The sequence below is a fragment of the Carassius auratus genome, chromosome 17 (genome assembly GCF_003368295.1).
Source record: "Carassius auratus strain Wakin chromosome 17, ASM336829v1, whole genome shotgun sequence".
In the NCBI taxonomy this organism is placed as follows: domain Eukaryota; kingdom Metazoa; phylum Chordata; class Actinopteri; order Cypriniformes; family Cyprinidae; genus Carassius; species Carassius auratus.
Window position 1 is genome coordinate 480,526 of NC_039259.1, and position 22,892 is coordinate 503,417.

The 22,892-nt window shown below is 39.0% G+C and overlaps 1 protein-coding gene across 4 annotated transcripts in view; it reads right to left on the reverse strand.

The window, feature by feature from the left end:
• cdin1 (CDAN1 interacting nuclease 1) overlaps positions 1-22,892 on the reverse strand; it is a 94,079-nt gene that overhangs the window by 65,058 nt on the left and 6,129 nt on the right. For all 4 annotated transcript variants that reach the window (XM_026285234.1, XM_026285235.1, XM_026285232.1 and 1 more), the window contains 4 exons: positions 4,897-4,942; positions 3,051-3,115; positions 2,082-2,142; positions 164-236 (listed from right to left, as the gene is read on the reverse strand). In XM_026285234.1, the coding sequence (XP_026141019.1) occupies positions 164-236; positions 2,082-2,142; positions 3,051-3,115; positions 4,897-4,942 (245 nt within the window). The remainder of the gene's footprint in view (positions 1-163; positions 237-2,081; positions 2,143-3,050; positions 3,116-4,896; positions 4,943-22,892) is intronic.

Genomic DNA, 22,892 nt, shown 5'->3' on the forward strand with positions numbered 1-22,892 from the left:
TGTGTGGCACCATCTGAAACACCTGGATCACAGCATGTGTTTCTGCTGGGTGTGTGTCTGATGCAGTGAGAGTGAGGCGAAAGGAGAAATGATAAGGCCTGCAGGACACTTCATCGTCACTCATCTGTCTGTCTCTCATTAGGAAATCAACTGGTCTACTCACCGACTGAAGCCTGACGCTCCTCCAGGAAACACTCCACCATCAGACGGGCCAGGAGAGCCGGAGACAGGTCCACCTGACCGACACACACAGAGACGAGCGGATCACTAATCAATCACAACGTGTGATCCACACACTTGGGATTCAGATACTCCTCAGACCTCTTCATCTGCTCCACCGCTTCCAACAACACCTTCATGATAAACTAACAGAACGAGCTTATATTCAGTTCACTGTACCTAAAACATCTATTTCAGTCACATCAATTGTATCTTATTTTAACATAACAGTAACAACTGACAAATCTAATTTTAATTTGAGAGAATGCATGAAGCGGACACTGAATAATGACGTCTGCGTGAGGTTTCAGGTGCTCGTTCTCATCAGATCTCTCATCTCAAATGTGTGAGTAATGTTTATGAAGCTTCAATCACATTCATCACTATTTAATCAGGTTTACTAACGGACACTGGACTGGATTCACTGCTGTTTGTGTGTCAGATCAGGACAGGCTCTAATTCTCATCAGTTTTTACAGTGCAGATCAGTTGGCCATATATTGTGCTATAAAGTGCTATGACTAGCAATTAGCGGCAAGCAGAGCGCCACGAGAGCACAGTGTAAATGTGAAGTAGTGCATTAAACTGAGTCATGAGACACTTATGAGGAAGAGCACTCAGATCCTTCATCAGTTCTGTACAGCGATCTGAAGACATTATCATGAAACACACACCTACAACAGTTCCTGTGCTCCCTCACTCATTACCAACAAATACTTATCCAAAAAGCATCATAATATAGGACATCATCTCATGAATAGTCACAAATACATTTAAAAATCATTACCTCCAACAGGTGTTTATAGCAGGATTTATAACAGACAATAAACACCACGTTATAACCACTTATGTTATAATAAATTATGTTTTTATTTTAAACCTATATCTAGACTCTTTATTTAAGATCTGTCCACTATCTAACTGCTTGATTGTTCATGTCTGAGTGTTTGTGCGAGGCTAATGTCCGTTTCACACGTAAGCTCACTGGAAAACCTTTTACATCTGAAACATTATAAACCAATCGGTCATATAATCCAATAATGAGATCTCACTGCTGTTTGAAAGATGACAGTCCTCGAAGAGCAGATTATAAAACGGTTCTCACGCGGAGACGTGTACGGTCACTTCCCAGTAAAACACCACTCGACGGTTAACTCACAATAACTACAGCTACTGTAATCCATGGAGTTCATACTGTTATAAACCACACTCTTATAAAACAGGTGAGTATTGTAACAGTCACATTTAATCGTGAAATAATATACTGTAAAGTTAAAGTTAAAGCTTCAACGTTAACTTATATAACATGTTATAAAGACAGGCTTTTAATAAAGTTTCCCTTTTACTTTCACATGGTTTTGTACATGTTTAATTCATCTGTAAACCTCTGTTGTGCAGAACTTTGTTTACCAAAAAAATTAATGTTAAAGTTTTATTTGATCATATTTTGATGTCTGATGCATCCACTTTATTAGCTCTGTTTTTGATCAGTTTGAATAAAACCATAAAACACTGAATCCAGCTGACAACAGACAACACACAATTTATGAATTAAATTTAACAGAGCCCTACCATCATTAAAATATTAGTTTAAATGATTAGTCATACCTCTGATTATTAAAATATAAACTACATGAAAATAATACAATACAATAAAAATAACACCTAAACACAGATATTAACCACTGACCTGCGAGTCAATAATGGAGCGCAGACACATTTATGAATGTCACTTATGATAATGACACTCAGCTATTTTTCCAAGGAGGATAATTGCACTGAATCAGTGGTTAATAGGCCGATCCATTAGCCCAATCGGTGTAAGTACTAACAGACTGGGAGTCCTGGAGAATAAGACAGTACCTGGTGGGCGAGCTCCAGCAGCAGCGGGGCTGAAGGACGAGTCTTGGCTTCGCTGCGGTACCTTCATTAGCACACAGAACAACACAGAAGAGAGTCAGCAAGCCAGGACATGTCAGCCTCCCTGATGCATTCAGCCTCTACGGCTCAGACCAGGCCCGTCATTAACCTCAAACCACAGAGCCCTCACAGATCACCAGCAGGAACACAGCTCTCCTTCAGATACCAGCCTGTTTGTTACAGATCATCTGGTTTCATCAGGTTTGGTTTTTGGGAGAATAACAAACAGCAGCGCCCCACCTGAGCTTCTGTATCTCCACCTCCAACAAACGTCCATGACCTTAAGAGCCTCCGCTTCAATTACTCCAATTATTAGCACATTAAAAAAAAGAGTTTAACTTAAGTTTAAAAGTAAAAAAAAAAAAAAAAAACTACAGACTATAGAATATATATATATATGTGTGTGTGTGTGTGTGTATCACACAAGCAGTCTGAAGTCTCTGGGGTATATTTGTAGCAATATCCAACAAACCATTTGGTCAAAATTATAGATTTCTCTTTTATACCAAAAATCATTAGGATATTAAGTAAAGATTATGTTCCATGAAGATATTTTGTAAATGTCCTACCATAAATATATCAAAACCTAATGTTTGATTAGTAATAAGCATTGCTAAGAACTTCATTTGAACAACTTTAAAGATGATTTTCTCAATATTAAGATATTTTTGCTCCCTCAGATTCCAGATTTTCAAATACTGTCCTCCTAACAAACCACACATCACTGGAGAGATGATTTATTCAGCTTTTAGATGTGAGATGTATTGTGTATAAAGTGTATTCTGATGAAGTCATGTATTAGTGAGAACAGATGAGAAATATTCAGGAGCAGAAGTGTCTAAACACCGGACTGGATCACTGCGTCATTGTTCAGCTTTAAAAGTGTTTCAGAGATATTGAGATGTTTCTCACCTCTGATAATATGCTTTGATCACGTCAGGAGCGTGATGCCTCGGCATGCTGCGCTTCATCCTTTTCTGAAACAGACACATCGGAGCAGGAACTTCAACAATCACACTTATATATCCTGTGTATGTTAAATAGCATTAATCAGGCAGTGTACACACACACACACACACACAGTAGTGGGTGTTTCTGGCTTAGCTTTAACATCCTAATATATCAGGAGTCCTAATACACCTGGATCTGAACTAAACCAGACCAGAGGAGGGTTAAATATGATGTTCTGATCTGGAATCAAACTGATGTGTGTCTGATCTAGCGGTTTATAACATTGATCAGACTGTTTTGAACCCAGTGCTTGATTCAATCTGTTTTTACACTCATTCATGACATGAATCAAATGGTAGTTTGGTTCGAGCCCACTAACTTATTAAAATAATAAGCAACTGTGTTTACAGTAGCATCAAAACTACTTTTAATCATCAAGGATGCATTAAATTGATCAAAGGTTACAGTAAAGCCATTTATAATGTTATAAAGCCTACTTATATTTAAAATATCTGAGCTTTCATCTGTGAATCCTAAAAAATAATCGTTTTCCACAGAAATATTGAGCATGATGTGACACTGAAGACTGGAGGAATGATGCTGGAAATACAGCGGAGCATCACAGAAATAACTTTAACACAGATTCACACAGAACACAGATGATTTACACTGCAATAATTCACTGTTTGTACTGCACTTTCAGAGATGCAAACAGCTAAGGTGAGGAACGTGCTCCTGGAACGTCTTTTTTTTCTTTTCTTTTTTAAGATATTTGTTTAACACGCTCACTTATTGTTACTTTAAGGTACTTAAAAAATAGATAGATATATTTGTATTACCTTACATGTCCAAAACTCTACTTTTTCACCAAAATATAAATAAAAAAAATACAACATTTTACAAAAATAAAGATTGGATATGTTTGGTCAAAACCCCATGCTATAAAAGGTTATTTAGGACAATACTGGCTGATTAGACGGCAATGCTGACCTAAAATACTAAATATTTGCCCTCTCTCTCGCTCTCTCTCTCTTTCATCTCAAAGCTCAAATACATATCATATCACCCTTTTAGAGAGTTTAGTAAAGAGTAAAGAAAATGCTACCAAATACTACAGAACGTACTAGCAGCTGCCAAGAGGTATTGATCAGTGGTACTTGAGATCAGTGTAGCGCTTCATAACTGAATATAAAAGGTAAGCCCAGTGTGTGACGGGCCCCAGGGTCTCTTCCCCTTATATCCTCGTGTAGTGTTGGGGTCAGGTGGCCCTGCTCTTTCATTTCCTCCTCTACTACAACACAATGACTCCCGCTCTCCTTTCTAATGTGATTCAGCGGCGTCTTAACCCGAGGACAGCTTAAAAACAACTTGTTTAAAACCTACAAGAGTAATTCATGGAGACTCAGCGAGTGAGTGACAGCTGTCGGTGGATGATGAATGGCTCTGCTCTGTGCCATCGATCATCATCTCTGTCAGACGCCCAAAGCGCTCGAGACAGCCCGAGTCAGCAAACATTTAGCACACCGAGCCACACTGCACCGGGAAATTATTATTGTCAGAATAATAATGGTTTAGCATAATTTATTACAGGTCCGGCAAATAAGCAGCGGCCCGATGTTATTAGACAGATGGAAGGGCCGGGCTGGCAGAGGTCCACCGAGACTCAGGCGAGTGTGTGTGTGTGTGTGTGTGTGTGTGATCCTCCAAACCAATCACAGAGTTGGCAGTTCAATTACACAGAAATAAGGGGACATTCATCATTCAATTAGGCAGCTGTCAGGCCGCACAAAGGAAGAAAACTTCTAACCTGGTACTCCTGGGAGAAGATGCTCAGAAGAGTGGACGGAGGAAGACTGGAACAAATAAAAGAGGGACAAAGTTAATTACCAGAGTGCATTGCACGCAGACAAAGAGAGAGGAGTGCTTCAAAGTCTGTAATCTGTAGGAACATGGAAACAAGTGTGGCAAAGCTGTTCAGATGAGTGTGTGAGACACGGAGCCAGAGCCGGAGGAATACAGTGTCACAGCTCAAGCACAAGACATCTGTGTACCTGAAGGGGTCTCGCTCCGGATTAGGTCATTTTAAATGGATCTTTAGAATATGTACTGTGTGTTGTTATTTCTGAATGAATAAATGTGTATTTAAAATAATGGTTTTCTGTCTTCATCATGTGACACTTAAGACTGGAGTAATGGCTGATGAAAATCCAGCTTTGTGTCAGCAATAAATGACAGTAATAAATTCTAAATTGTAAAAATATTTCACAATATTACTTTTTTTTTTAATCAAATAAACCTTGATGAGCATAAGATACTTCTTTCAAAACACACACACACACACACAAGCAAGCACGCGCGCAGACACTACTACTAAACTATATTTGATTTGTAGTACATTTGTAATGGCACAAGTTGAGTTTAAGTACAGTTATTTCTAGAGCAGATTTGAGCGTGGAGCAGAGCAGAGTGCTAAACAGACAATAAAACACAAAGAGACAAAAACAATTAACAAGGATACTATAATGGAGCATAAATTAAACAGGCTCTCAAAAAAATAGACTGAATATACCACTATAACTGTGATTTTTTTTTACACACACCTATGTGTATGTGTGTGTGTGTGCGTGTGAGAATGATAAATCACAAAAAATTATTCTTAAGAATGTTGTTTGAAACAGTTGAAGTCTGTCACCTTTTAAATGTTGACTTTCCAGGCCTTAAATAATACATTTCCCCACGTTCAAGGTTTAATCGTACCTGCGACCAGCTATATTCCACACCTCTCTCCTCGATCATGTAAAAATCAAGACAAAAAAGCCACAAAACAAGAGTTTACTGAGTTTAAAGTCTCTTCTGCACAGGTTCTGAATTCTGAATTTTGAGATTCCATCCTGATCAAACTATGAAATATTCCTGATGACTGAAACTAATCTGCTCACACCAGTCACTAATATACTGGCATCTGATTCGTCATCATCATCATTTCCTGTTTTAGATGATTTCCTGAAATAATTTTTCTTCTGCAAGTTGATTTCATCACGACTCTAATTTGGCAGCTAGTTTTTCAAATATTATAATCAGTTTGTTTTCTCTAAGAAAGATTAGAAAACAACAAATATTCAAGTCAGTGAATATGCATTTATGGCCAAAGAAATGAGCAGCACGTATTTAACCCATTTCTTATTTTAGGTCATAACTTTATTTTATTCAGAATCATAGAAGCATCTGTTTATTTGAATGTATGAATCCATGTCTGTGCACATGAATCATCCGGTGGTCTGCTGGCACTGACACTGACGCATGAGTCCCGCCAGCAGCTGGGCTGTTTGGGATGATGATGATGATGATGATGGCTGGAGTTTGTGGGATATCAGGATGTTCCCCCTGCAGCCCATGGCCTCTCAAAGAGGAGTCTTTCATGGCAGCAAGCTGCGCTCCCAAGGGCCGCTCAATTCCACGGATGGCCCTAAGCTACATTCATCTTCAGCGGCGCTCAATGTCAAACACCTGCGGAGGACGTGCACCTGGAACACAGATCCGACGGGAATATCCCACACTCCAAACCCTCATCTGCTCACCTCAGCGTCTGAGCTGCTCTTGGTGCTGATTGGACAGAAAACACTACAGATGCACCAATTGACTGGCCAGCTTTTTTTTGACGTCACACTTACAGCAGCTGATCAAGAAAAAAAGAGAGAGACTCGTGCAGAAATAAAAACAAATGAGTGCAACAACACCCACAGAAAGTTATAGATGGATACTGCGGTAAAAATAATAATAATATATGATTTAGGTACACAGCATTGCACAACCAAGATATTTAATCCAAATATCAACGCGATTGCAATGTGAGACTTAATTTATACAGTGGTTCAATAAACTAAGTTAAAATGAAGTGACTTACATTTTAGAAACAATACTGACTATTCGCTCAACTTCACTGATGAAAATTGTTCCAATCAAAGCTAAGCAACACAGCGGTGCTTCGTAACTGAATCAAGTGAGTCAATGATTCAGAAAGCCATTCAGAAAAGACATAATTTCCCTCATTTCTGAATGAATCTGCCATTTAAACGAATCAGTTGAATGAGTGACTAAATTACTCCGTCATTTGAGCATCATTGCATTTTTCCCAACATTTTTATTTTGTTATACATATATTAATATTATAAAAACATTTATGCATTTGTGTGTGTGTGTGTGTGTGTGTGTGTGTGTGTGTATATATATATATATATATATATATATATATATATATATATATATATGTGTGTGTGTGTGTGTGTGTGTGTGTGTACACTGTAAAAAGTAATTTTTTTTAACTTGTATATAAAAGATAGCATCAGTTAAGTAAATTTTACAAACAAATACTATTATGTCTTTTTACTTCAAAATATCACGTTTAATTCAATAAGTTACTTGAGGTTTCATTTATTTTACTTAAATGCATGAGTAAATTCAAATGGACCTGCCTAAGTTGAAATTAAAGTTAAAACTAATAAGTATATTTTACCTGGAACCGTTTGTTATGTTTACAAGGATTCTTTAAGTAAATATCAAAGTTATGATCCCATATTTCCCAACATGCAATGTGGCATGAATAATTAACAATGCACACTGTTTTATGGTTGCTTTTGTTGTTAGTTGTTTAGTTTAGTTGTTTTGTTTTAGTAACATACTGTTTTGTGACACCTGGAGTTTATTTTCTACTCAAAGTGACCCATTCATACTCAAACACTATTCACTGATTGTTACGGTCATTGTGTGTGGTGTACCAAGTACTGAGGTCTCTGTGTTCATTTGGCTATTCATATTATTGAGTGAGCATATTATCTTGAAGGATAACATCCTGTCTACATGCTTACTTGCATGTTTACAAGTGAACCACATGCTTTAATAGCATGGTTACCTTATTCAACGCTTAAGCTTTACTTAAAATATATGAGTAATAACATCCAAAAAGCCATATGCCGTCACCTGCATGCCGTGCAATAGATTCATTTTGCTTCATTAAAGGGGTCATTGGATGTTGTTTAAAAGAACATTATTTTGTGTATTTGGTGTAATACAATGTGTTTATGTGGTTAAAAAAAAAAAAAAACACATTATTTTCCACCTACTGTACATTATTGTTTCTCCTCTATGCCCGGCTTTCTGAAACACATCGATTTTTTACAGAGCTCATCTGAAAAGCGAGGCGTGCTCTGATTGGCCAGCTATCCAGTGCACTGTGATTGGCTGAATACCTCAAGTGTGTGACGGAAATGTTACACCCCTCACTATACTGTGATGTGTGTCCCGGAGCACAGAGACTAAACCAAGAAAAGACATCTGTCACATCCAGTGGGGACATAATTACTGATTATAATGACTTTTTTAACACTTAGCTTAGCGTATCACTGTGTAAACAAAACCAATTCTGCATTTGTGATTGGAGAAACAGCTAAAAACAAGCTCTACTCTACACTGATCAAAACTCATGTTTGAATCATCAGTGGCAAATTCTTTAAATATGAAAACGTACTTACAGACTGTGAGTCAGAAGCACCAGACTGTCCTCGCAAAGTTGGAATTGCCCCCTTTATAGAAACAGCCTTTGAGCACAGATCCGTTGTAGACTACTCTGCATAAATTGTATTTGGGTTGAACTGCTTTGGAACAGTGCTGTAAATACAATTTAACCACTGATTTCCAGTAAACACACCGCGTCACTCATGCCAGACTTGGTAGTGGGAACCACATGTGAAGACCCCAGGCAGGACTCCACAGAAGAGAGTTTGTTGTATTTCCTCAGTGACCAGCACGGATCAGCTCTAGGCATGAGGAAGCGGATATCATCCTCACCAAACATCTTCACTTTCACAACAAAACACACAGCGTCTATACAACATGGCGCCGGCGACAACAATACTACAGAAATAATAAAAGTTACACCTTCTATCTTTGCGTGAACATTGGGCCGGCGTTATGCAAATCATCCCAAATTGTGACAGACATGTGGGGTGTGTTTATAAGAGCCGTTTTAGGAGGGAGTGGTTGAGTCTTAACATTTATAAAGAATATATCTTTAGTCTTGGCAACTTTGCAGATCTTCTTTATGCCCCAAGAGCTTGCTTGGAAATCACATCATATAACCCCTTTAAGGTTAACAATTAATCGATTATCGATCGATCGATCATGGAAATTATTGAAAATTGACATCCATAACTAAAACTCAAATCAAAATCCTAAAGTGTTGAGTTAGTTTTGGCAGTGAACAAAGCCAGCATGAAGATCAGCCAAATAACAGCATTAGGTGAACACATCAACACTGGACCTTGACCAGTGCACTCACACATCTGTTAGGATTCAGGTGGATTACTCCATATAATGATCCTGATTAGGGCCTAATTGCTAAATCTTTAGTCTGTTGAGTTAAAAGGAGGTAAACTGCCCTTAATATCTGTGAAAACAGCTCTGTGTCAAACAACAGGCCGAACTTTGAATTATGGGCTAGTTTAGACTCACCGTTTAAGGTCTGAAAGGCTTTCCCCAAACTAAATACACCATCAGATGAAAACGAGCTTCGAGAGGCTCTGCATCTGAATCACGATCTACACTCCTTCAGCAAACACACGAAAACCAACTCCACTCACATTCACCACAACACACACTTCTGATCAGACGAGTGCATCTCTCATGTTTCTGAAAGAAGTCTCTTCTGCTCATCAAGGCTACATTCATTTGATGAAAAACTACAGTAAAAACACTGAAATATTACATTTCTAAACATATTTATATTTTATAGGCCAAAGAGGACGAAGTTAAAAATCTTTCTCTTTTTTTAATAACAAAGATAAAAGAATGACTTAGATATACATTACAGCTACGCATAATATACAAATTAAACAAACAGTGCTTTATTTTCAGGTACAATAGGTGCATTTAGCAGGAGCATTCAAGAAACTGAATGAACAAATATAAAATTACAACACTCGTCTCGTCGCTTCATAATGTTACGGTTGAATCACTGATGGCAGATGGACTATTCTGATGATGCTTTTCATACTTTCCTGGAGCTTGACACTGTTATTTATTTGGCAGTCTCAAGCCTACTGGTTTTCATCCAAAATATCTGTGTTCATTCATCTTCAAATAGTGCATGATAGATAGATGTATCACTCAGATGAAATTTAGTCTTCATAAGATCACAATAATTGACTGATAACAGCCTTGAAAATGCTTGTTTTCAGTTAGCAAATTAATTCCAATTTCATTTAAGCATTTAACTGAAGTCTAAGTCCAGCCCAATTTAAAGAAGGTTTAGTAAAGAGTACACTATTAGTGTTCAGACATTCAGAAGCAAACAAACACAGTATAACTGGGCCCATAACCACATATTACTAGCACTATATACAGTATTTAGACACTATTTTACACTTAGTGCACTGCATGCACAAGTTCTTTATGACTAACCACATGAAGAATCTGTCCTGCACTGAAAATATATTTATATTCTACACAGAAATATAAAAAGCAGCCATACTCAGCTTGTGCTTTATACAGTGGAGGTCAAATGTACATACCCCTTTTCTGAATCTGTACAAATGTAAAAAATTATCATCAAAATAAGAGGGATCATACAAAATGAATATAATTGTTCATTTAGTCAGACCTGAATAAAATATTTCACATAAAATATATTTGCATATAGCCCACAAGAGAAAACCGTAGTTGAAGTTATAAAAGTGATTGTATAAATTCTCCTACTGTTTTCTAGGGATGTAACAATGAACTGCGAGCCGGGTGAAAATCAAATCAAATATGTGATGATTCCAACTGTTTGACTGCCAAACTAATCCAGATACAACTGAAGTAGGACTTTATATGAATGTATTTCTGAGGGGAACGGTCTTTATTTTATTTTTCATCTCGCTCCTGAATGATGCTTATTAAAGTAGTGTTCATAAGCGTATTGCTGCTTTGTTCACAGCGGCAACCTAGGAAACGCTGTTTTTTTTATATAAAATTATATTATATTTAAGCAAGAATTGATCAAATGTAAATGTATACAATGAATGCAAGGTAAGTTGCTTGATACAAGAAACAATCTAAAGTAGTCTGTCTTTTTCTTACGTAAGACACAATAACAGAAGCATTTTTGTAGTCTTATAAAATACACCTTAAATATAGAATCAAATCTATTTTTATCTATTAAATCTAAATCTATTTTTTTTAATCAAATCGAATAAAATCTCAATCTGCAAAAAACGTTCGGGAATCGAATCAAGAAGAATTCACAGAGCAGCTAAAAATGTCCACAATCCTCCTGAATTGAGGGGAAATCAAGGGAAGCGTTTGAGCAGCATTCAAATAAAGAGCATCATTAGAAGGTCATAAAGAGCGTAATGCTGATGGCCTCCAGCACGTCATTCCCAACATGATAAAACAGAAGGTCTGGAAACACAAGAGCGCTTTGGGAATCAGCCGCTCTGGCCATAATTACCCTCCTGACAGCCGTGCATGATGCATTAATACAAGAACAGCCTCCACACAGTCATCCGGATTCACCCCGCAACTCAGCAGCCACTCACAGTGAAAGAGGGGAAAACACGAAAACACTGCTTTATCAGGATCAAACCCCACTTCTGTCAACACACACACACACACACACCAAAATAAAAGAGAATGACACCTTATCAGCTTTCAGTTGTTTAATGTCTTTAATCATTTCCAAGGGTGCCACTTTCACAAACTATTAATAATAAGAAATGGCAGCAATTAACCTAATGAATGCCACCTGGCTAATGGAGCGCCAGCATCGTCATGTGTTCTGATAATAATGAGCGTGTGCCTCAGATCCATACGTGAAGATCCCCTCACATCCGTCAGAGGAGCTCAGTTTAGTCCTAATGATTTCAAGGCCTTTAGTAAGTAAATTTACAGGAGTAAATGTAGTTTAATGTGCACACAACTGTTAGTGAACTTCATGACACGACTTCAGTAAACATCTGGAGAAGGAGGCGTGCGTAAACAAATCTGCAGCGTCGGTCCGAGTGTATAACGTCTGATAAGCCCATCTTACCAAGATTTCCCCCCGAAGTCAACATTCATCACTAAAGCAAAAGCGCCTGTGTTTGTGCCTCATGCTCTACATATGCAAATCGGTCTAATTACACATGCAGATAAGTGCAAAGGAACATCTGCCTCGCCTCTTCGACAGTCAGATGATGTTGAAAACCTCTTTCTGCTGGAAGCACAGTGCATTCAGACGGTCTGAAGGTCTTGTGCTAAAATTACACACAGCTAAAATAAGTATTTGAGTCTGGAGCCATAATAAACAGCGTGAAGCACCGTCATGTCAGGTTATGGTCATCAGAGAATATTTGAGCTGAAGTGAGTGTGTCATTTCACAACACAAATTAAACCCAAAAGTGGTTTATGTTTTAATAATAGTTTCATGTGTCTATGCTTGATTACCTTCTCTTTTTTTTTGTAGCTTGATCTCAAATTCTTATCAGATGAATAAATCAATGTGACATCAGTTTAAAAGCACATTTACATGATGAAACACTCGTTCAAATTAGAAAACACATCTTACAAAATATCATATTTCCCCTACATTCCAAGTCTAATGTTTTAATTGTTATTTATATGCTTTAAATACATTTTAATAACTGAAAAACATCAACTGAATTTATAACACTATATATACACACTTTTTTTTTTGATGCGTTTTTCTAGATTCTCTTTTTTGACTTAATAGAAATGTATTTCCAAAAACAGTAGTACTCAAATGAAAGAAAGACAATTTAAATTAATCTTTAAAAATGTAAATCAATGGAAACTGAGCAGTTATTTTCTGAACCTTTAAAAGTGTCAGACTTCTAAACCTCCTAAAATGTCGTGTATCTGGCGTTTTCCTCTCTTGAAGTGCATGACAGTTCTCATACATCATATATAAATAAATATATTTATTGCTTTGACTGTTTATGTTCAATCATGTAAAATGCCTGCACACTGCTGGTCAACTACATTTACTGTAGTGTGATTAAACACTTTATAATAAGACATGTTAACTTTAACACAAGGTACCATGAACTAACAACGGACAATACATACATTAATCTATAAATAAAAGTTAATGTTAATCATTTCTGCAAAAACGAATACATTTCTCACATATGTAGCCTATAGATGAATGATTCCTCATGCATGAACTGCAATCCACTAAACCATGGAGAGTTTGTGAATACAGCAGAAGAGAATCTGTTTAACTGTACAGGAGATGTTCTCCAGTGTCTCAGACACAGACACATACAACACAGTCTCAGCGCTAATTATGATCGGCCGTGAAAGGTGGCTTTCTGTGACAGGACATGTTCAAGTTATTCTGGTCTGGCCTCCAAGAGTCATTACTGCAGTTCTCCTGAAAACTGTCAGCAAAGCAGATTACGCTGACCAGCAGCCTCCTGCCTGAAGCAATGCCCATCTGTTTGCAGCACTGCAACTGATCGCAGCACGCTAACACACAACCCCAGGCCTCACACGTGTCTCCATCACGTCTCACACGCTTCTCGCTCGCGTCTCACACGCATCTCCATCACGTCTCGCTCGCGTCTTGCACGCGTCTCGCTCGCGTCTCCATCACATCTCACACACTTCTCGCTCGAGTCTCACACGCGTATCCATCACGTCTCACACGCTTCTTGCTCGCGTCTCACACGCGTCTCCATCACGTCTCGCTCGCGTCTTGCACGCGTCTCGCTCGCGTCTCCATCACATCTCACACACTTCTCGCTCGAGTCTCACACGCGTCTCCATCACGTCTCACACGCTTCTTGCTCGCGTCTCACACGCGTCTCCATCACGTCTCGCTCGCGTCTTGCACGCGTCTCGCTCGCGTCTCCATCACATCTCACACACTTCTCGCTCGAGTCTCACACGCGTATCCATCACGTCTCGCACGCGTCTTGCACGCGTCTCGCTCGCGTCTCCATCACATCTCACACACTTCTCGCTCGAGTCTCACACCTGCATCCATCACGTCTCGCACGCGTCTTGCATGCGTCTCGCTCGCGTCTCCATCACATCTCACACACTTCTCGCTCGAGTCTCACACGCGTCTCCATCACATCTCACACACTTCTCGCTCGCGTCTCACACACTTCTCGCTCGCATCTCACACGCGTTTCACACGCGTCTCCATCACATCTCACACACTTCTCGCTCGAGTCTCACACGCGTCTCCATCACATCTCACACACTTCTCGCTCGAGTCTCACACCTGCATCCATCACGTCTCGCACGCGTCTTGCATGCGTCTCGCTCGCGTCTCCATCACATCTCACACACTTCTCGCTCGAGTCTCACACGCGTCTCCATCACATCTCACACACTTCTCGCTCGCGTCTCACACACTTCTCGCTCGCATCTCACACGCGTTTCACACGCGTCTCCATCACATCTCACACACTTCTCGCTCGCGTCTCGCTCGCGTCTCCATCACATCTCACACACTTCTCGCTCGCGTCTCACACGCGTCTCCATCACGTCTCGCTCGCGTCTCACACGCGTCTCGCACGCGTCTCGCTCGCGTCTCCATCACATCTCACACACTTCTCGATTGCGTCTCACACACCTCTTGTACACATCTCACACGCATCTCGCTCATAGTAAAAGAACAACACCACTCATCACTGTCAGGTCCAAAACAGTGGACCAATCAGAAGATTCCGGAGGCAAAACATTTTCACCTTTATTATGATCGGACAAATCACATCTGACAGGAAGTGAAGTGGGAGAGACGGCCCTTCTTTGTTTTTTTATTTGGTTGTTTTCTGGCAGAGGTGTCATTCTGTGTGCTTTATAAAATACTTATTTTACACACATTTTACACTTGTTGTATAATAACAAGACATCTTTAACCTGCCTTTATCAACTTAAGGGTTTAACTAGAGCAAGCAAAGAAATTCTGCTAAAAAATACTATAAATTTCCTACTGTAAAGTAAAATAATCATTGTGAATATTAATTAACACTTTTTTGAAGTGCAGCTGTAACAACAGTAATGTCTTAGGGGTATGACAATAAAGGAAAATATAATAATAATAATATTTTAAAGTAATAATAATAATTTATTAATGTTTTTTTTTACACACAAGTATTATTATATATTATAATATATTGTTGTTTATAATAGTTTATAATAGTATTATATTCTAATAGTCTGGCTTCCTTAAGCATCAGTGTAAAAGTAATGTAGACTGAAACACTGCATCGAATCGAAAAAGAGGCTCGAGGCAATGTCAGTGCAAAGGTTTTTTATTTTATTTTATGTTTTGACTTTATTCAGTTCTGGACATGGGAAATGTGTTTGAACTCTTCATACTGAACTCTGTGTGCACCAGATTGAGGAACTTAACTTTCAGACGCAGACCGAGAGAGACCAGCCCCTTTCATGTGGGACATTATTACCATGCTATAAAAAACAGTGCACATGATTTTAGAGTTTCATTCCGGTTCTCACTAATCAAGGATGCTTTCAACACATCAGCCTTGACACCCTGAAAATGCACTCTCGCTCACAGCCTCCTCTTTCACAGGGCTGTTTTCCTCTGGTGTGAGGATATAAACGCTGGCAGCTCTGTGATTACAGAGAGAAGCCACAGGCCTGAGCTGACAGATCCACTTGTGTTCACACTGAGAGGAGAGGAGCGCACTCCAGGTCTGACGTCACTGGACACGCGTCTGAATGCAGCACAGTCCGGACACTTTGACCATCTGAGCATCCATTGCATCACTTCTCTATTTTATAACATGAGCATCTCAAGTTAAAATAACTAAATGTTTTAACACGTTGTTGTTGCTCTACACTGAAATATTTTTCTTTATTTGATATGACATAAGGTAAGGGCCTGCAATAATATGGTTTGACCAGAGTGGCACTGTAGCACAAAACTGTAATTCAGCCTTCCTGCATGCAAACCAACTGGGCTGGGATAATAAATTGATGCATTTCCATTTGTGGATCGATTCCGAGATTTTCTGAATGCATTAGGGGTGGCACAGTTCGATTTGTGTCACGGTTTTAGTGTCACGGTTTCAGTATAGTTCGATTTGTGCTGTTTATGGAAATAAATAAAGACTGTCACTTTAAGAGAATGCACTGCAGTAGGCCTGCGTTCAGTTAGCTACATCTGCTGTAGAATACTTATCAAAACTGGCATTTTGACATGACAATGTACTCCACTGGGGCATGTTGTCACATTTAACTTCCATTTTCTGAGGGTAAATAAAGAAAAACGTGTACACTGTAATTATGAAACAAAGCGACATATTTGTTATGTAGATGTACACTCGATATGCGTTTGAGAGGGTTCTTCGAGCTGAAGGGATCCCCCGAATTCGGTGGAGATGTGCCACGCCATTAAAGAGATATGGCCATTCAAATGTAATGGTTTTCCATAACTTAAGCTTTAAAGTGTTTCATCTAGGTCGCCAGTAGCAAACAATGGAGCAATTACACAATTTCAGGCATTTTATCTGCATTATATCTTCTTTTCAGCGGCATATTCGCAGATTCGATTAATATCGGCAACAGGCTCATATCGTCCGATAATATCGGCAAAACTACATTGAGAAGTACATTATACTGTAAAATAGTAATATACAGTGACATGTCAAAGTTCGGGAACCCCTAGCAGAAAATTTTAATAATTAACACAATAACAGAGATCATACTAAATGCATGTTTTTATTTAGTACTGTCCTGAGTAAGACTTTACATAAAAGATGTTTACATATAATCCACAAGACAAAAAATAAAATATTAAATATTAAAATAACCCCATTCAAAAGTTTGTGGTTCTTACTACTGTGTGTTAGTGGTGGGTAGTAAAGGTCTTCACGGAGGACCTTAGACCGGAGGATCACAACACCCCTCAACTGAATCGATTAATTCAGATCCCGGGTCTGTTTAACATTGTGTCGCTCGGACTCGGAGAACACCCGGCCGTCATCAGAGTCAGGCAGCGCCGTTCATGTGTTGTTTTGTAACTTTCTTGTAAAATTGTGATGAGAAAAGACCGTCATTAATGGGGGGAAAAAAAACGATGCAATGACCATTTTTTATTTAGAAGGTGGGATTTATTCCACTATACCACATTTTGCAGTTTCTCCGTCAGTTGAACCGTCTTGTTGTTATATCTAAAAACATTTGATCCAACTCTGCTCAGAGACACAGAGTTGATATCAAATAAGTAAAGCTACCGTTCGCAGCCATGGCTTGGATGAGTAATCGTTATTAATCCACGGCAAACAGTCTAAACTATTAAACAAGTTGACTCAAGATACAAAAAATGTTAAACTGCAAAGTGGCATTTGTCATCCGTCACCGTGACAGCAAGTGGACTTCTGAAGCTGGAATAATGAGTAGATTAAGCTTTTCAATTGGCAAGAGAGGAATAACACGGATGGAACTTTCTTGGCAAGGAGGATTGTGTGCATCATCACAGTCAGGTACAAGGGAGAAGGCTTCTTACATTAGGCAAGACAAAAAGTTTAATTTTCGCAGCAATTTGCTGTGGAATATGTGCCGATTGGGTTCAGTCAGCTCTGTGTGTTCGGGTCTAGTTTTCAAATAGCTGACGGCCCGCGCCGGTTCCAGGTGGTACATTTTTGACATTTCTCAGTTCTGCACAGGCCTGGGTCCAACTTTCAAAATAACAGACCGGTCCGGGTCGTTTCAATGTGGCACATTTACGGGTCTTATGAATTTTTGGACCCATGTAGACCTCTAATAGGTGGTATGACCAAAAAGTAATATCACTGTATTTTTATTATTATTATTATACTGGTTTCACGGTATATGACGGTACTTTTTTTTTCCATGCATGACCAGATGTAAACCACATTTTCTACTAATTGAGAGAGGAATAGGCTTCTGCAGTAGACAGACTTAGAATGCCATATTTTACTCTAAATAGTGATGAAACACGACCCATTATACATTATAAAACACAACATTGTCTGATAAACTGAACTGCATGTACAGTAGATGTGGTAGGTGTAGGTGGTTATGGCTAGATTTCTTTTTGTCTCATGCAGCACACGGCCTGCGTCTGAGTAACAAACAAAAAAAGTGCATAATATTAACAGACGAACTATGCTCATATTTATAGTTCCAAACACTCAATCAGGTTTTTTTACTCATTTACTGACTGCAGGGAGTTAAAAGTTTTGTAATTTGAAGATCAAGGTAAATTGTACTTAATTTGTTAAACCGCATCTTATGTTGCTTACAAAGGGCAGTACTAAATGGGAAAAAAATTAAATAAAACTAAATAAAAATTTGGACATGCTCATCCTGTTCAATAGTTTTCTTGTTCTTAATGCAATGTGTTTCCTTCTGGAGTATCGGGGAACATTTGAACATTTTATTAATAGTTGAGCCCTCAGTCGTCCTCAGTGTGAAAAGATGGATCTCAAAATCATAAAGTCACTGCTGGGTTCAAATATGCAAAATATTCTGGAAAATGGAAGATTCTGCAGGACATGGAGGATTTTCCTGAAGAACAGAGCTCAGTTTAACTGTTCAGAACAAACAAGGGACTCATGAACAACCATCACAAAACAGAAAGGGTGGATCATCCACACAGTATTAAAAACCAAGGGTTCACTAACATTTGAATGGGGTTATTTTGATCATTTCATTTTTTGTCTCATGGACTAAGTGCAAACATTGTATGCAAGTTATCTTTCTCAGGACAGTATTAAATAAAAAATAACATGCATTAAGTATGATCTGTCTTATTTTGTTAAATTATTTACATTTCCTCCGATTGTGCAATGGGTTCCTAAACTTTAGATGCCACTGTGTGTGTGTGTGTGTATATATATATTTCTAATCACACAGTTGTTAATTGCGGTCTCTTCTGGGTGCTCAGGTTCCCACAGCACAGTCTGCGTCTGAGTTCATGAAACAGCAGCCGAACCACACACAAGTGACGCTGAAGCAGTCAGACTCAGCAGGCCTGGTGAAACAGGCTGGTTACCGTCAGTCCCACTCGGCCGCTGGATTAACAGGCATGTAATGTGAGGATAAGGATAAATAATCAATGAGGAGCGCTTCTGCGAGTGTGCCATCACAAACACACCGTCTGCAGCCAAGCAATCAGCATATCAATGGCACCTCGCGCTAGACAAACCCCCGATAACAGAGAAATTAACAAATGCTTGACATTTGCTCGACATCCATTATTCTGACACTTCCTCAGGATTTCAAAAGCCTGAGTGCATCCTTAATCAAAATTCATATTCCCCAAGCGAGCCACTGGCACCATATTGCAGCCCGCCTCAGTGCTGATGAAAACGGCACATTAGGGCCCTTTCAGACGCATTAAGGCCCTTGGTGTGTGTATATTCAAACACGCCCAAACGGGGAGCATCTGCACGAGTCCCGCTCACAACATCTCCAGTAGTCCTCCTCATTCCTGCTCCGGAGACACATGCAAACTGGGTGGAATGGCATTTTAAAGAGGGCCGATCATTACACCCAAATTCATTCATGGGGTTGTACGGGGCCCGGCCGCGGCCCCTCTCAGGGGAGGAGTGACAGCGCCTCATGAGATCCGGATGGCACTCTTAAGAGCGCTTCATTTCCAATTCTAATGCTGAGCAGTCAGAGGACAGGCCCGGCTGATGTCACCCTCACCATCTCGGCCTGCGCCGCGCAGGATTTGCATGAGTCTCTATTGTGAGGCGGGGAGAGTGACAGCATGTGTCCAATTCCCCGTCCCTCCAGAACAGCCAGAGCTCGGGCCGCGCGAGGCCTGGATGACAGATGACTCCTAACATCTGTGTTACAGGAGCGTCCGGCAGACTCCTGTCAGGAGGATACGCTGCTTACATGCATACGCTGCAGACGCATGAGGATCTATTCAGATCAATCACTGCACAGATGTCATTTAATCACAATTAACTGCATATTAACATCTAAAATCAGATATGTATTCATATGTTGAATAAACAAAATAAAAGGGGGGGGGTAAATAGTAGCATTTTTGTTTATCATTTATTGAAGAGAAGATTATTAATCTTAATGACTAATGGATGCTGTCATCAGGTTGCTAGATTTCGGACATTGGTTTCTGGGGTGTCCTGGCTGATGGTAAAAGATGCTTTAATTCTTTGTTTTTTCTGTACTAAAGCATTAAAGGTGTCATATGATGACGATGCTAAACAGAACATCAGTTGTATTTGGTGTAACGCTATGTGTTTACATGGTGTAAGGCTCAAGAAGCATTATTTTCCACACACCATACACTTTGTTTGTGAAGAGTCACAGTGTTTATTTGCGTGTGGTTTTCATGCTCCTCTGAGTCCGCTGTGAGTTTAACATGCATTTGGGAACACCACACGCACCAACTACACTTTACTTTCTCAATCACAAAACGAGAGTAAGTAAAGTCTTGTGATATTACACGTCATCACTGTCAAACAAATAAAACACTCACTGTATTTACACAAACAAGCATCTGAATGTGTTTAATTGTTGAAGTATGCCCCTATCAGAGGACTTCCAGCTGACAGCAGCAGTAGATGATCAGAGCATCAGGGAGATCACTGGAGGAGACCTCAGAGCAACACCTCTTCCTCATCATCTCACATGAGATCGTCCTGAAAAATCATTCTATGAGAGGTTTAAGATGTTTAAAGCTATAATGACAATATCACAGTGGAATGGTATCACTGGAATGTTTTTAGTAATACTGAAAGACTATTCTAGTTTTTATTAATATTTTTATTTCTTATTATTTTATTTAAACAAAATTAATATATTTCATTTTTATTTTACTTAAAGTTTTAGTAATGTTGTTGTGTATTTTTAATTTTTATTAGTTTCTGGATGTTACAGTGTATACCTATTTAACCATCTGTGTGTTCAAGACGACTTCTAATGTTTTTAAAGGAATCCTCCTCTGCTCACCAAGCCTGCATTTATTTACCACAAAACACAGCACATATATACAGCTCATAAAATGACATGCTCCTTGCAGAATATTTCATACTATACAACATGTTTTATGTCAGTCATTTTGTTTTTCTTTAAATTTTCTATGTTTTTAATATTTGTTGTAATAAACTATAATAACCCTTGCTGGAATCACTTTCAAACACTGACAGCCAATCAGAATCCATCCTCCCTTAAAGAGCTCCAGCGCATTTAAAGAGCAGACACAAAACTGCAGCGTGACTATAATAAACAAAACATTATCGTCCGCTGGTCTGGATGCTGCTCATTTAGTTATATAACATGACTAAACAAAAAACTGTATATTCAACAAAACATTTCACACACATCACAGTATGAGTATGGCACCTATAGGTGTGTGTGTGTGTGTGTGTGTGTGTGTGTGTGTGTGTGTGTGTGTATAAGGACAGGCTGAGGTTAAACATGCAGATGGGATGAGCTCAGGGCCGGTCTGACAGAACGGATGAGGAACGACAGAAGACGGCAGTATTTCGGGAGGCCTGCTCTGCCTCTCGTATGGAGTGGGGGGGTGTATTGGCAGGCCTGAGCGCATGCTAAGAGATGATGGATGGCCCAGTCAATATGTTGTGTCTTAAGAGCCCAGATTCCTGCCAGCCCAATCACGAAGCCTCCAGAGCGCCCCAATGATTGAGAGAAAACTAGGGCTGCACAACACTGAAGAAGAAAACTCACATTGCGATATTTTGTTTTTATGCAATATACAGTATATTTCATTATGGAAAATATAGATATAAAAATCAGCAGATGACTTGAATAGCTCTATTTGGGGAAAAGAAAATAACTGTTTAGGATGATTTTGCAGTAGGGTTGCAAAGGGGTGGAACATTTCTGGAAACTTTCCAAAAATTCACAATAGATACCAAAAGAATCCTGGAAAGTTTCCTGACAGACTGCAACGGTTTGTGTTAAAAATCTCAGTTTGTGTTTGACTGAAGAAACAAAGTCACCTGCATCTTGGACGTCCTGGGGATGAGCAGCTAAGCATCACATCTTTGGGTGAACTATCCCTTTAATTATGACATCATTCTCTCTTCTGACTGCAGTTATCAGTCTCGCTCAGTTTTTATTTCCTTTGATTCAAAGTCATGAAAACAGTATTGTGATATTTGAGCAAATGGGAATGTAACAAATATATCTGTGGTACTCTGTCATTCACTTATCTTCAGTTCACATAACTATGAAGACTTCCACTGCAGAGAAACACAACGTGAGCAAGGTCCATCAGAGGGAAAATAACACAGTCTTCACGGTATAAATTAAATTAATAAAACTGTGTTAAAGCTAAAGTGATTGTCCTGTCTGTTTTGTTGTTTGATCAACATTCATGACACAGAAAGCCTGGGGAACATTGAACTAAACATTAAATAAAAGATGATGATTTGAGAAACATCAGTTGTTGTTGTTTCTCATGAAATAGAATTAAATTATAACCATTTTAAGTTACACAAAATAAATAAGTAATAATAAAAAAAAAAAACAATTGGGTGAACTATCCCTTTAAAGTAGTCCAATTTTTCTAAATAAGAAACTGAAACTGCCAGCAGGTGATGGTAAATGTCTTTATGAGTCGTTTATTGATTCGATTCATTCAGTATTCAGTAAACGGCTCTCTTTATGAATGGGCTTTGAATCATTATTCACTGGATTCATTCAGAAACTAAACAGAGACACAACAATGCTGCGGTGTCTTTACAGGTGTGATGACGTACAGGTCTGGGGGCGGGGCCTGTGCGTTAACTAGTTAGTTATTAACTTTTTCATAAAGAATTA